The sequence below is a fragment of the Artibeus jamaicensis genome, unplaced genomic scaffold (genome assembly GCF_021234435.1).
Source record: "Artibeus jamaicensis isolate MK-2021 breed Jamaican fruit bat unplaced genomic scaffold, CSHL_Jam_final scaffold_369, whole genome shotgun sequence".
Taxonomy (NCBI): domain Eukaryota; kingdom Metazoa; phylum Chordata; class Mammalia; order Chiroptera; family Phyllostomidae; genus Artibeus; species Artibeus jamaicensis.
In genome coordinates, this window is record NW_026522042.1 from 1,408,280 (window position 1) to 1,423,628 (window position 15,349).

General features: G+C 56.4%; 1 protein-coding gene across 6 annotated transcripts in view; it reads left to right on the forward strand.

Annotated features, from left to right (window-relative positions):
• Positions 1-14,367, forward strand: part of SLC38A9 (solute carrier family 38 member 9) — a 40,986-nt gene extending 26,619 nt beyond the window's left edge. For 5 of the 6 annotated variants that reach the window (XM_037145139.2, XM_053657226.1, XM_037145138.2 and 2 more), the window contains 5 exons: positions 4,891-4,997; positions 10,066-10,179; positions 11,535-11,683; positions 12,655-12,744; positions 13,857-14,367. In XM_037145139.2, coding sequence (XP_037001034.2) covers positions 4,891-4,997; positions 10,066-10,179; positions 11,535-11,683; positions 12,655-12,744; positions 13,857-14,022 — 626 coding nt within the window. In that variant the 3' untranslated portion in view covers positions 14,023-14,367. Of the gene's footprint in view, positions 1-4,890; positions 4,998-10,065; positions 10,463-11,534; positions 11,684-12,654; positions 12,745-13,856 lie in introns of those variants that run through there. The other variant, XM_053657227.1, reaches the window with a different exon arrangement.
• Positions 14,368-15,349: the final 982 nt, after the last annotated feature.

Consider the following 15,349-nt stretch of genomic DNA (forward strand, 5'->3'; position numbering starts at 1 on the left):
TTAACTGCTGTTTTCCAGGCTAACAGCGGTTATTGCGTGTTCCCTCCCGCCTTATTTTCTCGTGGTTGTAACTTGGCAGTTCCTCAGGTTCCACCCAAGTTTAGAGGATCTGGACACACCAGAAGCCCATGAGAGAATGAGTGGACAGTGCTGAACGAGTGGACAGGTTAGCAAGAGGACGTGACTGTCGCCCCGGGGCTGCGGACATGAGTAGGGGCGGTAGCACGGAGCTCTGTCGCTGGTTCAGGAGACGGCTTTGCCTGCGGTCTTCGCCTGTGGGTGCAGGCCGTCTGGGGTCTCCGTCTCTGTCCGGTACGGGGTCACCCTCCGACGGCAGCAGTCCCGCTGTCTGCTGCCCCCTGCTCCTCCTCCGGCGTCACCGTCCCTGCAGGTTCCTGGTGGGCCGAGCGGTGCTCGTTGGCAGGTGTTGTTCATGCTGGTTACCATGGTTACTTGTGTTCACAACGCACAGCTGCACCAGCTTTGTTTTTGTTGGGGTTTTTTTGTATTCTTTCTATTAGAAGCCCACAAAGGCGAAAAAGTCCGTGCAAATTCAGGACAGAGGAGGCGCTGGGGCTCCGTCCTCGCCCCCGGAGTGTGTGGCACGCCGGTTGCCGGTTCTTCCACCAGTTGGAAAAAACGGCCTCGGGCGTTCGCTTCTGAACTTCGGTCCCCGCTGGTTTGTTTTATTTTTTAGTGATAAAAGTTCTTGTGATGGTGGGACACGGGAGATAAACGTGAGGGCAAGGGGAGTGCAGACAGTTACTCGGACGACGAGAGAGACTGTCTCACTGGTCACCAAGCCACTCGTTGCAATCCACTTCTGAGTGACAGGGAGGGCCGGACCTCAAGGGCTGGGCGTGTCAGTTCGCTCGTGAGGCGAACCGCCGTAGCGTCATCGGAACCTCCCCGGAGCGGAGGCTGGCGAGACCCGGGGAGCTCTGGGGGCGCCCGTCTTCACCGCCCTGACGAGGGGTTCACGTCACCTGCTGTGCTGACGGCGGCTTCGTTGTTGCTCTCGTTCCTAAAAACCTCTCTCCCGGCGCCGTGGGCCCGTGGCCTGGCAGGGAGCTGGGGAGCACGCAGGGCACGTGTCCGTTCCTGCCGGGGCTCCGGCCCGCCGTCCTCCCTCCTCTAAACCACATGCGGGTGTCGCGGTTTCTTTGCTCAGCTCCTCCTGCCTCCCAGTCCGCCCAACCTGAGCTCCCGCGACGCCACGTCCCCGCAAGCTGCCTGTTCCCTGCAGAGGAATCACCTTCGAGGGGTGTCTGCTCACCCCCGGCCCCCAGCCTCTGCCTCGGACTCGCTCCGTGGGGCTGCTGCCTGGTCTCTGTGCTAATGGCTGCTCCTCAGGCCCCTCCTGCCCGGCCGTGGCCTCACGGGCACCCAGGGACACCCCTGCCCTGGCCACACGCTGCCTTCGCACACGCTCGGCCCCACCCCCTTGACCCTTGTGCGTCACTGCACCTTCTCGTAGTTCTGACCCCTACACATAACGAAGTCACCGGGGCTGGGTGCTCACACCTCCTTCTCTCCCTTCACCCCAAGTCCTGTCACATCTCGTCACCTGGCCTCAGGCCTTGTCCCTGTGCTGACCAGTCTCAACCCCGAGTCTCTGGCCCGGGGCTCTCTGCCGACGCCCACACTCACTCATCCGCCCGCCCTGTACATCCCCACGGGCGTGTCCACTCGTGTCCCAAACTTCGGGTTCTCAAACAACAAACGCCTGTTTTCTTCCTCATCCACCCCGTCCCACCTGCTCAACCATCTCAGAAAGTGGGGGCCCGTTTCCCGTGTGATCAGGCCACACACGGAGTGCCGCTTGCCTGCCCTGATTACTCCTACTGAAAAGAGCCAGGCGAGGACACCGACCGCTGCCCAGGACCATCACAGCCCTCAACCGCCCCCCATGGTCTGGTCTACACCCAGCAGCCCGAGCCGCGTCCTCAAACCTCCACTTTCGGAAGCGGTTTCCCTGGTCTCACACAGCAAAGACAAGTCACAGTCTGCAGGCGCTTGGTGGCCCAACCCCTGGCTTCCTCGCTGACGCCATCTGCCGCCACCGTCCTGCTCTTCTGTCGTCCCCTCCGGCCACACCGTCTTCCTCGCTGCGCTGCAGGGGGCCCAGCACCTCTGTCTCCGCACGTCCTCCTCCCTGTGTGGGACACGCCCCATCCATTCTCCTGGTCTGGTGCCCCGTCTCCATAAGAAGGGATTTACCCAGAAACGTCCCAAATCTGTTTGGTTCTTGAATTCAGGCGGCGAGTGTTCAGGAGGGAAGCAGTGAAGGGCAAGGCACTGACGCCTCCCTGCGTGTCTGTGTCGGCCACTGCAGTGCCCGCCCTCTGAGACCAGGCTGCTCCGTCGTCGATGTTTATTCTTCTCCAATCCTGTCGTTTCCCCGAGGCCTGTGGTGTATAGTGAGTGCTTAGCGCCTGCTCGCTGAGTGAATAAGTGTCTTTCTCTCCACTTTCTTCTGGATTCATTAAAACATCAGTAAAGGAATAAATAAACACAAAGAGGCGACAGCAGACGAGAGAAGGAGTGGATTCTAGAAGGCAGAGAACTGTGGGCGGCGGGGGCCAGGCCACGACGCGTGTGGGCGCCCTCGGGAACCGGCCGCCGCCACAGGAGGCCCGTCCGAGCCCGCGGTCCCTGGAGCCTCCGCATGTGAGCGTGTGAGTGACGGAAGGGGAAGGGCTCAGGATGGGAGCACCCCCTGAACGTTGGGTCAGGACAAGCCTCACCCTCTCCCCTTCCCTGCTCAGCACGAGAGAAGAAAGTGAGCCCTGGCCAGAGGGTCAGCCCTACACCAAAGGTTGCCGGTTCAACCCCCGGTCGGGGTGCCAAGAGGAGGCAACCGACTCATGGTTCTCTCTCTTTCAGCCTCCCTCCGTCCCGCCCGCCACCCTCTCTCAAATCAACAAGCACGTCCTCCGGTGAGGATTAAAAGTACAAACAGAAACCGCTAGCGCCCAGAGGGCTGTCTCGTCGTCCTGCCACTGTTCTCTCCCTGCAGAGATGCCCACTGTTCTAACCTCTGACCCCAAAGGGCCGTTTGCCCGTTTTTTGTAACTAACACAAGTAGAACGCACCGTGCGTAGTTTTCCGTGTCTGGCTTCCTTCGGCCACGTTCCTTGGGGACACTGGCCCCATGGTGTGCGTCTGCAGTGCGTCCACTCCACTGGCAGCGTCACAGCTCTGCCGTCCTCCTCGTCCGTGTCTCCCAGGAGCGGCTTTGCTGGGCCGAGGGTGTGCGTGTCCCTCCTGCAGGAGATCGGCGGAGCCAGCCCGCCCTGCGGCAGCGTCCGCGCGTCCTGCGGGCCCGTCTTCGCCACACCGGCCTGCTCTGTCTCTGTCCTCCAGCCTCGCTGCTGGGGGTCAGTTTGGATGACCGCCTCTGTCCAGTGCCTCTTCAAGTCTTTCGCCCAGTTTTCTACTTTTTAAATAGATTTCCAAGCATTCTTTGTACGTTCTACACACACGTTCTCTGTCGGACTAAAGTGTGACAGCTGTCTCCCCGCTCCCCCACCCCGTGCTTCCGTCCTTCCTCACTGTGCCTCCTCGAAGGGTCCAAGCAGCAGCTGGAAACTGGCGCAAGGCGGGGGCTTCTCGAAGACCCCTGCCTCGCGGAGCCTGAGTCCCCCATCCCTGCACCCTGTGGGCGTCAGCCTCCACCCGTGGCCTGGGGGGCTCTCAAAGCCGACGGAGGCCCTGGTGAGCCGCAGCCAGCTGGGCCTTGTTCGGGGTTTCTTGTTCTTTGCTGTTGCTGCTGTTTTGTTTTTACCTGCTCTGCCACTGCGCCTGTCGTTTGGAGAGTTTGGTCTGTGCGTTTGCGCTGATCGTTGGTGGATAAGGACTTGTTCGTTGATTTCTGGTTGTCGTGTGCTGTAGTTCCTTTCTTTTTCCTTGTGATTTGAAGACTTTGAGTTCTCACTAAAAAGCTTTTCAATTGTTTCCCTAAAAGGAATGTCTGCAAATAACATCACGTGTAAATAATACTTTCCCTGTTTTTCCGAAGTCAGCGCCTCTACTGTAATTCTGAGAGTGGAATGCAGATTTCCAGTGCCGTCGTCTTCACTGTTCTTGCGTTAAAGCAGCTCTGCACTTATTGCAGTGCGTTTAGAGACTTTGCTACATTTAGAGACTGTAGGTGAGTGGGTGATGGGGGATGAGCCCCGTCAGCCCGAGGCGAACACCCCCGCCTCTCCCTGGTGCACTTGCAGTTTCCGCCCCGCAACGAGAGCCCTCACGGTCCGCCTGCCCCCAGCAGCTCGTGGTACCGGCTGCTTCCCTCCCTGCAGAGCTGTACTTCCAGCATCTTCACGCGATGCTTTTTAGATTAGCCACTAAAAATGTCAAATGACCGATTCTTCCTTCCATGGTTCCTACCTAACAGTGCTTTTCCGGCAGATTAAAGCGTTAGAAGAGGAGGATCTATAGAGCTACACAGGCCCCGGGTCCGAACCCTGCCCACCGCCTGCCGGCTCGGGGGCAGCAGACAGAAGATAGAGGGCGGGGCAGAAGCCGGTTCCCGTCGTTTGAATGGGAAATGGTGTGGTCGTTCACAATGAATGGCGCAGGAACGGACTCTGTTTGGCAGACTCACCGCTGTGATCTGCACCCTGCCCGCCACATGCCGGAGTCGGATGCAGACAGGAGTGACCGATGTGGACCCTGTGCAGTGGTGGTTTCCCGGTTCCTCCTCGGCCCCTTCCCAGCTCCGCACTCGAGTAGAGCGCTAGCCTTGCTGGGCTCTGGGAGATGTTGTGATGCTCTTCGTCCCTGGACAAACAGAGACGACTGGCTTTTAGTGATCGGCCTGTGGCAGCGTGTATCCCTTTTCCAGCTGTCAGTTTTAATGTGCTTTCCCTTCTCTTTTTCTCCTAGAGATAAGATTTCAGTTTCCACAGTTGACCGGAGTGCTTACCCTTGCTTTCTTTATTCATAACTGTGTTATCACACTCTTAAAGAACAACAGGAACCAAGAGAACAATGTGAGTAATTATCTGAGGAACTGATTTTTGTTACTGCAACTTAACTTTTACATTTAAACCACCGAGCAGTGGTCGGCAAACCTTTTCTGTACAGGTTCAGATGGTAAATATTTCAAGGCTCGTGGGACGTGTGGTCTCTGTGACAGCCGCGGTGGCATCCAGTTGCCATAGGCGATGTGCAAACAAATGGCGGTGGTCCCACAACAGAGAGTGGGCCAGATTTCACCAGTGGGCCATGGTTCCCCGACTCCTATTTGAGTGGTCACTAAAAAATGAAGAGGGACAGCTATTAGCCAACAGTGGTGATAAAATCTTTAAAAATGCCCACGGGATCTAGAAGACAGGAAAAGGGAAACCAGGGACAGATGGGACAGATAGAAAACAAACAGCAAGACAGTAGTAGACTTAAACCAAATAACATTGATAATACCTTAAATAAAATGGTCCAAATACTGGGATTAAAAGATAGAAATGTCAGACTGATTTAAAAAATGAACCCTAACTACAATGCATGCTGTCTATAACAAACTTGCTTTAAGTATAAAGATGTTCCATAAAGGCACCAAATGTAAGGAAAGTGGAGTGGCCATTTTAATGTCAAGGTCAACTTCAGAATGAGCAGTACGGCCGACAGAGAGAGGCACATTACATATGATCTTTAGGGATCGCTTCATCAAGAAGATATAATAATCGTAGATTTGTGTGCACCCAATGAAATAGCTTCCAAATAACCGCTAAAACTGAACAAAGAAGTAGACAAATCCACAATTATAATTGGAGATCATGATCCCTCCATTAATAACTGATAGAACAAATAGAAAATAACGGATATAGAAAATATGAAAAACACTATCAACCTGCTTCATCTAATTGGCATTTATAAATGTCTTCTCTCCAACCCTAGCTAGATGGACATTTATTTCAGATGCATGGAAACATTTACCAAGATCGACCATATATTGAACAAGTCTCAATAAATTTACAAGGTTTGAATTCATACCAAGTATTTCTTTGACCAGAGTGAAGTTAAACATCAATAAGAGAAAGAAATTTGGGGAATTGACACATATGTGGAAATTAAACAACATATTCTTAAGTAGCTAATGGGGCAAAGAAGAAATTACAAGGAAAAAAAAGGACGTACTCTGAGATGATTGAAAATGAAGACAAAACACATCAGAATTTATAGGATGCAAGCTGAAGCAGTACTTAGAGGGAAATTTATAGCTGTAAACACCCACATCAAAAAAGGTTTCAGGTCAATAACCTAACCTTCTACCTTAATACGGTAGAAAAAAGGAGAGCAAACTAAATAAACCCCAAGCGAGCGGATGTCAGCCAGCTCCTTGGGGCCTGTGTGCAGACTGTGGGTTAATCTGATCTTTTACAACCATCCAACCAAAGTCGTGGCGAAGCTCCGACTGAGATGCCTGCCGTCGTCAGTGATGTGCCAGGCGAGGAAGTGCCCGGTGCGCCAGGGACTCCAAGGGGGTTTCAAGTGATGTTTGGCAGAGCCACTGAGAAGGCAGAACAAATCTTACTGGGTAGCAGGAAGCTAGCTCTCAAATTAGACCAAAAAGGTCTGTCTTTTACCTGGTAACACATGTACTGCAAGTTACCTCTGAGTAGAGCTGGAATTGGGTGAATCTGGATTTTCCAAATTTCTTGGTGACCTTCAAATTTCATTTTCTTTCTGTGAAATAGTCTTAGAACCTTTAGCACAAGGGCTACTTCTCCTGGTGCCTCCCAGGGACGGTCCTTTCACTTGGGTGAGGAGTTGAGACCGTGTCCTTTGTGTCTCTGGTCACGTCAGCACACGCCTGCAGGGGCTTCACATCGCGGCTGCCTGGCATCAGGTCCGATGGCTCCTGCCCACCTGTTCCTGTGGGCGCAAACAGCCAGTGGTGGCGGGGCAGAGCCCGAGGCAAGCTCCGCGCAGCTGCGGCCACAGCTTCCTCAGGTGTCCCGGCACTGTCACTGTCCCGTTGTCCGGCCATGTGGAGAGGACCACTGGCCCCTAGAATTCTGAGATGGGAACACTCTTCTGGAAGGAGGGGAATGGACCTGGTTCACCCTGAACCGGAAACTGCACAGCGCCTTTTCTGTTTCGTTTTGCCTGCCTTGATTTAGTCTTAGAGCCTGCTCTGTTCTTTAGAAACAGGTCGCGATGCTTCGCGTCCTAACCCGCGTACTTTCTGGGCCTTGCCACACAGCTGCGTAGGTGGCCGCCCGCAGCAGAGGCTCTGGGCAGGTGTCTGGGGTCCGCGTGGTCGATCTCCGCAGTGCCGTGAGTCCGAGCTCCACCGCAGGGTGTTTTCACCGTGAACGAGACGTGGGACAGACGAGACGCCGTATCTGCGATGGTGCGCCTGACCCTTGTGCTGTTGGCGCTGAGCAGACATTCCTGTCACTCTGCAACCAGCCCTGCAGGCCCATCGTGCTCACGCCAGACATGGGACAGACCTCCACGGGTGGGACTCTTGACACATTGCACTTCAGATTGTCACTTGTGCCTCTTCTCAACTACGTGTTTTTACCTGGAGCCTCTCCTTCTGAAAGGCAGCCTTTGCGACCATTTCCCGCTGCGTGGGCTCTGGAGAGGCTGCCTGTGCTGGCTGGGTATAGTGACGGCAGTGACCCGGCCAGAGCGGCGAGGCGTGTGTGCGCTGGGCGGCACGTGGCCCGGGACCCTGCCGAACCTCGGCCGCTTCTCTGTCAAACTGGCCTTTCCGCCCCTCGGAGGATCCCCGGACGAGACAGAGGCACAGCTCTCGGCCTCCGCCTGCTGGAGGTGTGGTTGGTCGGCCGCACGGCCAGACTCTGCTGCCAGCACCGCTCCTGTGTCCTCGGTGCGCGCAGTGTGCCCTTGGTCACTCACACCGGTTCCCCCTCGCTGCTGTCTCGATCGCTGTTTATCTGCTATGACACAGCGCACGAGAGCGGTCAGTTCTGCCGCACAGTAGCTAAGGGCGTGCGGTGTGGAGCCAAGAGACTCCAGTTGACCGTGGCCTTCACCAGCTGCTCACTTGGTGGGTGCAGACAAGTTGTGGGACCTCGCTGCACCGGATCCTTCATCTACGACATGAAGGACGCCATTGTCCCCACATTCAGGGGGATGATGCGTGCCGTCAGGGTGCCGCTTCTCGCAGAGCCAAGCACCCAGACGCACCTCAGAATCACAGCAGACGAGGTTGTTATTTATCCACATTCACCCTACTATGGTGAATGAGTCCCTACTATGTGCTGGAGTCCCAGAGACACAAAGATGGGGAAGGCACGGCAGTCCCTGTCTCCAGAGTCTCCCACCTGGTGGTGTGGCCCAACTCGATGCCGAGTCATGGAGATGGGAACGTGACCTAAGGACCCTTAACGCTGGCTGCTTCGTGGGTGTCAGGGACACCCTCTGTCCACTGGAGACACGTCTCGTGAGCAGGCATTACCTTTACAATGAAAGTGAACGACAGGCCATTGTCACTGTGCCGCAGCCAAGACAGCTGCAGCCTCGTACACCCGCCCTCCTGTTTGCCGAGGTGCGAGTCTGGCCCAGACGAGAGATGCAGTGACCGGGTGCACAGGGTGGGACCACCCCTCGGTGGCAGCTCTCCGTTTTCTATGGCACTCTCTCTGAGCAGCTGCAGGCCCCCAAGGCTTTGTGCGTGACAAGAGTGCCCTGTTCTAGAGGAGCGCTGAGCAGGCTGAACGGGTGGGTGACTGCGAAGCATCCTAACCTGAGGGCAGGAAAAGGAGAGTCGTCGGGTGGTTCGTTTCTGTTGTCCCACAGGAGCCCGAGAGGCAATGTCAGGGGGGCCAGAGTCAGTCGGAGGTGATCCTGGAGCTTCAGGGACTTTGAATCCCTGGGGGTGGGATCAGCCTCCCCTTCCTCAGCCCAGAGTAACTGGGAGCTCTTTGAGAAGACCGAACACCCCTACCCAACCCAGGTTCCCAGGGCGCCACAGCGGGGCCACGCCATCTAAGTCGGGGGACCCCTGGTTCTTTTTCCAGCTGGACATCAGCTCAGGCCTGACATTAGGACTTCTCATAGCGTGTCGGTTGGTTTTTAACCGCATCCACCAACACCCAGGTGTGTGACTCTGCTGCTGCTGTAGCTCGTGTGGAGGAAAGTGGTCCAAGATCACGAACGCTCCCCAATACCGAGTGTCCAGTCACCGTGTTGTTAAACCGAAGTAAAATCGTGTGTGGTTTTTCCTGTTTCCTTCGCTGGCAAAGCAGTTTCTGTTTGCAGTGGAAAACGAGTTGTCTTCTTGCCGTAATTTAGTTGGTACTGAACTGTTTGGCCGCCACTTGAGCACTGATGGAGACCAGCTTGGGGGGCTGCAGGCCTGTTCGGTGGGGCCCCGACAGCCAGCTGCCTTCAGCATCTCGGAGCCTTGACTTCACTCGGGAGTGGGAGGCCGGGCGGCTGGCGCCCGGGGGAGGGCCCGCTTCCCTGGACGCCCTGCCCGTGTTTACTGACCTGGCAGCCGTGCGGCGCAGCTACGGGGCAGCTGCGTCTAACTTCCTTTTGTTTGCTTTTTGGCTTCATTAAGTGAGTCTTGGATACCTGCTTACTGCCTGCTCTTTAACTAGCTTTTCTTTCTTATTTAATACATTTTACTAGGTAGCAGTCTCTTTTGGTCTAGGCATGCTTTGAAGATTTAAGTTAATTTACTAAAATAAAAAAATTAATGCCATAGGTCATGGGTGGCTTAGCCTTGCTCTTTTATTGTCCTTAGCTGTATCGCTTTAGTTAGATGTTTTGTAATTCAGCAGATGAACTGGGTTTTGAAATTAAGCCAGCATTTCTATCATGTTGCACCACCATGTGCGCCAACTTTCTGAGCTGGGCAGGAGGCAGCTCCGTCAGCTTCCCCCAAACGGTGAAAACACGGTCAGGCTGACTTAACGGGACGTGCGTCGGTGTCCGTGACGCTCTGAGAGCCGGTGGGCCCTAGACGTCTGTGCGCACACGGCCAGAGAGGAGCGTGGTGGGCGTCGGTCTCCCCCTCACCCTGCTCGGACGGACCCCTGCGGGGTCCCTGTGCCATGAGCTGCCACTCTCTCCTCCCAGGTGAGGGACCTGTCCATCGCCTACCTGCTGGTGACGCTGACCTACCTCTACATCGGAGTCCTGGTTTTCGCCTCGTTTCCCTCACCGCCGTTACCCAAAGGCTGCATCGAACAGGTGAGCTCCGCGCTCCGTGCGACGGCCCCCAGCCCACACCCGCGCAGCCGGCCGGGCAACGCCACAGCAGGGCTGTCCTCGCTGCCGCCCCCTCCCCCGGGGGCTCTCGGCCCTGCCCGAGCCTCTCTGAACTTCCCTGTGCTCTCCCATCGAGGACGGGGACGCCCGTGCCACAGGTGTTCCGACAGGCCATCTGAGGAAGCCCGTGTCCTGCTGGCACCTGTGGCACAAATAAACAGCCCCCGACCCTCTGGGAAGGGTCACAGCAGCGGTCACGGGCTCACACACCTCCACCAAGAGCATGTCCAGCTCCCGTGCACTCAGAGCCCAGGCCCAGGATGCCCGGGGTGAGCCGGCCTCGAGGTCAGCGTGTCCTGCTGACGGGCAGCAGAACAGATAGAGGGACGGACGGACAGAACCCAAGAGACAAGCTTTTACTAGGAGGTGGCTATAAGTAAGATTTTGTCCGGCTCAGCCCGTCATGGACCTAGGCATGGCGTGGTCTGGAGTTCAATGGACAGCAGACTTTCTCACAAAAAACCCAGTAGCCTTCCACCAGGGGCCTGACTTCTGGTCAGAGAGAAGCTTCTCTGGGAGAGTGTAGTGGGGGGACAGCGAGCCTGGCCCCGGAGGAGTGACGGGGCCCCACCGCCTGGCACGGGGAGCCGGCGTGCGCTCCTGCTGTCTCGACAGCGTGGGTGGCCTCCCGCTGCTCCCCCGACTCCAGAAGTGCTCGGTGGCCGAGCGTGTGCGGAAACCCTGCCGTGTGAGCGGCCACGCCAGGCCTGCTCCCGAGGGGGTGGGAGCAGCTGTGGGGTTCGTTTTCCACGGGGAGACTGAGCGATGAGCTATTTCCTCAGCTGCCAAACTCGAATGGAGAACAGAGTCCTGAGAGGGAATGGATACAAGTCCCTTTCCGCTCAGGGTCCGACGGTAAGAGGCGCTGGTCCTGGTGACACGGGCACTCTGTGGCCTCGACTCCGAGAGGCTTGGGCGCTGCCGAGCTGGTGCAGGCGTAGCGGGCGGTCACAGGAGAGTTTGCAGCCCACACGGGCAGACGGTCACCGGGCCTGCCAGCGCGGAGCTGCTCCGCTGTCCCCAGTGAAGGACGAGGCCTTTGCCGTTTAACTGCCGGATCAGCTGCAGCTTAGTCCCTCCGTAAACCGGAAGAAAAAGGTGCCAGCGTCACCTGTCTGGAGACGCCACTAAACCCCATCTGCTTCTGAACCCCACAGACCGAAGGAGCACAGCACGCAGCCTGGGCCCTGGGTGGGCTCCGGGCAGCAGTGTCCCCGCTCCCTGTGTGTGTGCGCAGAATTCGGGTTCTAACATGGCTCCGCTCTGTCTCGGGTCAGAATTTCCTAGACAACTTCCCCAGCAGTGATATCCTGTCTTTCGTCGCGAGGATCTTCCTGCTGTTCCAGATGATGACCGTGTACCCGCTCCTGGGCTACTTGGCACGTGTGCAGCTCCTGGGCCACCTGTTTGGGGACGTGTACCCCAGGTAAGGGCCTCTCTCTCGACCAGCAGCTGTGCCACACAACCAGCGACGGTGCACAGGGTCGTCTGGAAACGTGACGGACCCTTTTGCTATAAAAATCTGCCTCGCGGACATGGTTACAGGGGATAGGTCATCACTGATATTTCCCCCGAAGAGCTTTAAAAACAGAGAACACTTCCTCGTCCGGAATTATTTACAGTGGAGTTATAGTAGGTCTGATACCAGCTATATTATCTTATGATTTGATTAACCTACACGTTGCCAAGAAGTTAATGATATAAAGGACCTGCATGAGCTAATGAGAAGCAGCTCTTTCATTGGAACTAGGGGTTATGTGAGCAGTCGGTTACCGGTATGTTTACGAACATCCACCTGTTTTCACATAAGTGAGAGCTGATCACCGAAGGTGGGATGCGTAAGGAGAGCAAAGTCCCCGCTCTGGGGCTGCCACTGTGCGCCCCACCGCTTCCCGGCGACGGCGGAGTCCTGGGTCCTCCAGGGCAGGTGCCACGCCAGGCTCCGGAGACTTCCCGGGGGGCCCCGGTCGACTCCGATCTCACCGCCAGTTTCCTCAGAGTCGTCCCCGTGAAAGGTGCCTTGACCTGCTTTACTGGGAATAAAGGATCACAGATGAAGAAAACTTTTGGATGAAGTTTGGGAAAAAGTTCCGTTTACAGTAACCAACACACAGACGGTCTTAACCAGTTCCTCCTCAGGGAGCGAGTGCAGTCTGTCCCCCCCTTAGGTAAATAATCGGTTAAAAATGTGTCGGTTCCCAAGCCACGAACTGTTCACAGCACCCGTCCCCAGGCCTGGCCGGGGTCACCTTCTCTCTCTGCTGCGATGTCCTTGTGAAGTTTAAGACATTCTGGTGTTAAAGGTGTTCGTGAAGAGTTGCGTTTTCATATCGAGGGTTATGATTTGCCTGCATTCATATTTTTTTCTTCCCTCCAAACTCTCTCGTCAACTTCCAGCGTCTTCCACGTGCTGGTTCTTAACCTGCTGATCGTGGGGGCCGGAGTGGTCATGGCCTGTTTCTACCCCAACATCGGCGGGATCATCAGGTACGGCGGCCGCCCCACGGGGCCTCTGGGCTTTTCCTGCTGCGGCTGCGGCTGCGGCTGTGCGGTAACAGTGTGGAGCGCCCGCCTCTCGGGCTGGTGACACACGGGCGTGGTCCCCTGGTGGCAGTGGTGGGCTCTAACTGGGAGGGCCGTGTCCCTTCACTCGGGGCACCTGTTCCTCTTTTTCCCCCTTTTCCCGTGATTTTCCACTGTATTCCTGGCTTCTTTCCCAGAATAAAGGCTTGCATTGAATAAATACTATATAACTTCTTGGAGTACCTGGGAAGGCTCTCTCATCTGTGAAGGCTACATCCTGATTTTCTCCATCTGTTTCTCCTTGAGAGTGTATGTCAGTGTCAACTGTAGTCACAAAGGAAGTTTGGGGAAGAATTCAGATCCCAGATGGCTCTTTGCTCAATATTCTTCTTCCCAAAACTGGAAGAATATTCTTCCCTCCAAAAACTGCTTTGGAGGAAGCCAGGAGCCGGTGGGGAGTTGGGGTTGTGACCTCAGAGTCTCTGGGAGCTGCGGGGTCTCCATGAGCTGCTCCTCCGAACCCCTGAAAGCAGGGCGAAGCCGCCGCTGCCGGGGAGCCAGCCTCACCCGAGAGAGTAGCCGAGGCTCCCGGGTCTCGTGGACTCCAGTCCCTGGCGGACCGTCCCCCGAAAGCGAGGAGGAGACGGCGCGGGCTCGGGTCCGGGTGTCTCTGGGACCGTCTCTGATACTCAGGCTGCGGGCTGGGGAGGGGCGGGGGTGCTCGCTGTCCGCAGATGCTCAGAACGTGTGATTCGCTCACGAAACATCAAAGCTGGAAAGCCGACCTCCAGATGTTTCTGAGGAAGCAGCCACAGCCAGAGACTCAGGAACGATGGGGATTTGAGAGATGAATAAGAATCTCTTTGCCGAGCAGATGCCCTAGAGATGAACAGGAAATGATACTTTTTATTAACTTAGCAAGTAAAATGAGTTGCTTCATTTATGTCAGCGAGAAGGGACTCAGATAACTCTGCTCTCGGGCTGAGGAGGGTTTAAGTCGCGCTGTACGTGTCTTCCTTGTGAGTGGGAAAAGGCAAGCGTGAGACAGGTGGACTCAGGACGCTCTTCCCTTGCAGGTACTCGGGTGCGGCCTGCGGCCTGGCCTTCGTCTTCATCTACCCGGCGCTCACCTACATCATCGCCCTCCGCCAGGAGGGCCGGCTGACGTGGCCCAGGCTCCTGGCGCACGTGGCCATCATTCTCCTGGGCCTGGCCAACCTGATCGTTCAGTTTTTCATGTGATGGCTCCACTGGCTCCGAGAGGCCCTTCACGACGCTTCGGGCTCCGGTGACAGCCCCAGCCAACTCGCTCCGAAACGCTGCCGTGGCCGCATTTCTGGGCGTGTCCCTAAGGGCACTGGAAACGAGGGAGACGCGGCCCACTGCTGCGTGGCTGTGATCAGGACAGGAAAGGAACGGTGGGAGTGACCCCGGTCCCCACCTTTCCTGTAGCCCCTCACCACTGCCGCTCCCGTCACTCCGTCTGCTCTGCGTGGGTGTCGCCCCCGGAGGAGCGGGCCGTGTTTTGCTCTTCGATCTGAGGTGGGCGGGCGTGTTTGCTGCAATAAAGATCCTCAGGGTGTCACAGGGCGGTGCCTGGCCAGGTCCTGTTGCGGCGTGTCCGTCTTCGTTGTGTCACTTGCTGCGCCGTCCTGCAGCTTGCCAGGCCCCTGCTGTTCAGGGCGGTGAACCCGGCACCTGGTTTTCAAAAGGTCGTCCCCCTGACGTGAGTGTGACAGTGAGTCTCCGTGTCCTCCATCGCTGCGTGGAAGCTGCCGCCACAGGCCAGGCAGTCGTGGGAATTGTGCAGAACGAGTGAGCTCGTGGGTTTGCTGCTGCCTGGCTTCGCTTTTGTTTCTGATCCAGGACCAGAGACTTCGGCCAGCGTTCCGGGTCCCCAGCCAGCTTCCGTGTGGGCCAGGCACGCATGCTCCTGCAGACGCAGGGCTGTGTCTGGGTGCAGGCAGGCAGGCCCCGTGGGGACGGGTGTGGGAAGCCTGGCCAAGGGCTGCGTGGGGTCCCGGGAAGAAGACTGGAGGCGGGGCCGGGCAGGGGCGATTCTGCGTGAGGTGTGACCCCCAGAACTGGCGGGGGGAGGGCAAACTCCCCCCGGGAAAACTCCGTGGATCTGATACTCTCCTCTTTTTCGTTCAAACTAAAACTTAACCAGAATCAAAGCCCATGTCTTCCATATAATACAGCCTCCTTGTTCCACTGAAAAGTTTAGGTTTCTTTAATTTTAGGCTAATGTTAAAAACTGCACTGTGTTAATACACAACCCATACCCCGAGACAGGGCACGGATTTGAGTTATTCCTCCCTCGGAGAAGGATGGGTAAAGTCACTTCTTGAACCAGTGAAGAGCCCCAGACTCGCCAGCGGCCAGAAGTCCCTCCGGGGAAGCGTCCGGTCCAGTCCACAGGCGCAGACGCACATAGATGAACTTACTTCCTAAACTCTTGTAAAAAGTCTGGCAATTCTCAAGCACACACAAAAGTAGAGAAAACAATGTGTTATTTACAATAAAAAAATAACAAAACGCTAACACCCCCATAACACCCAGCCCCTAG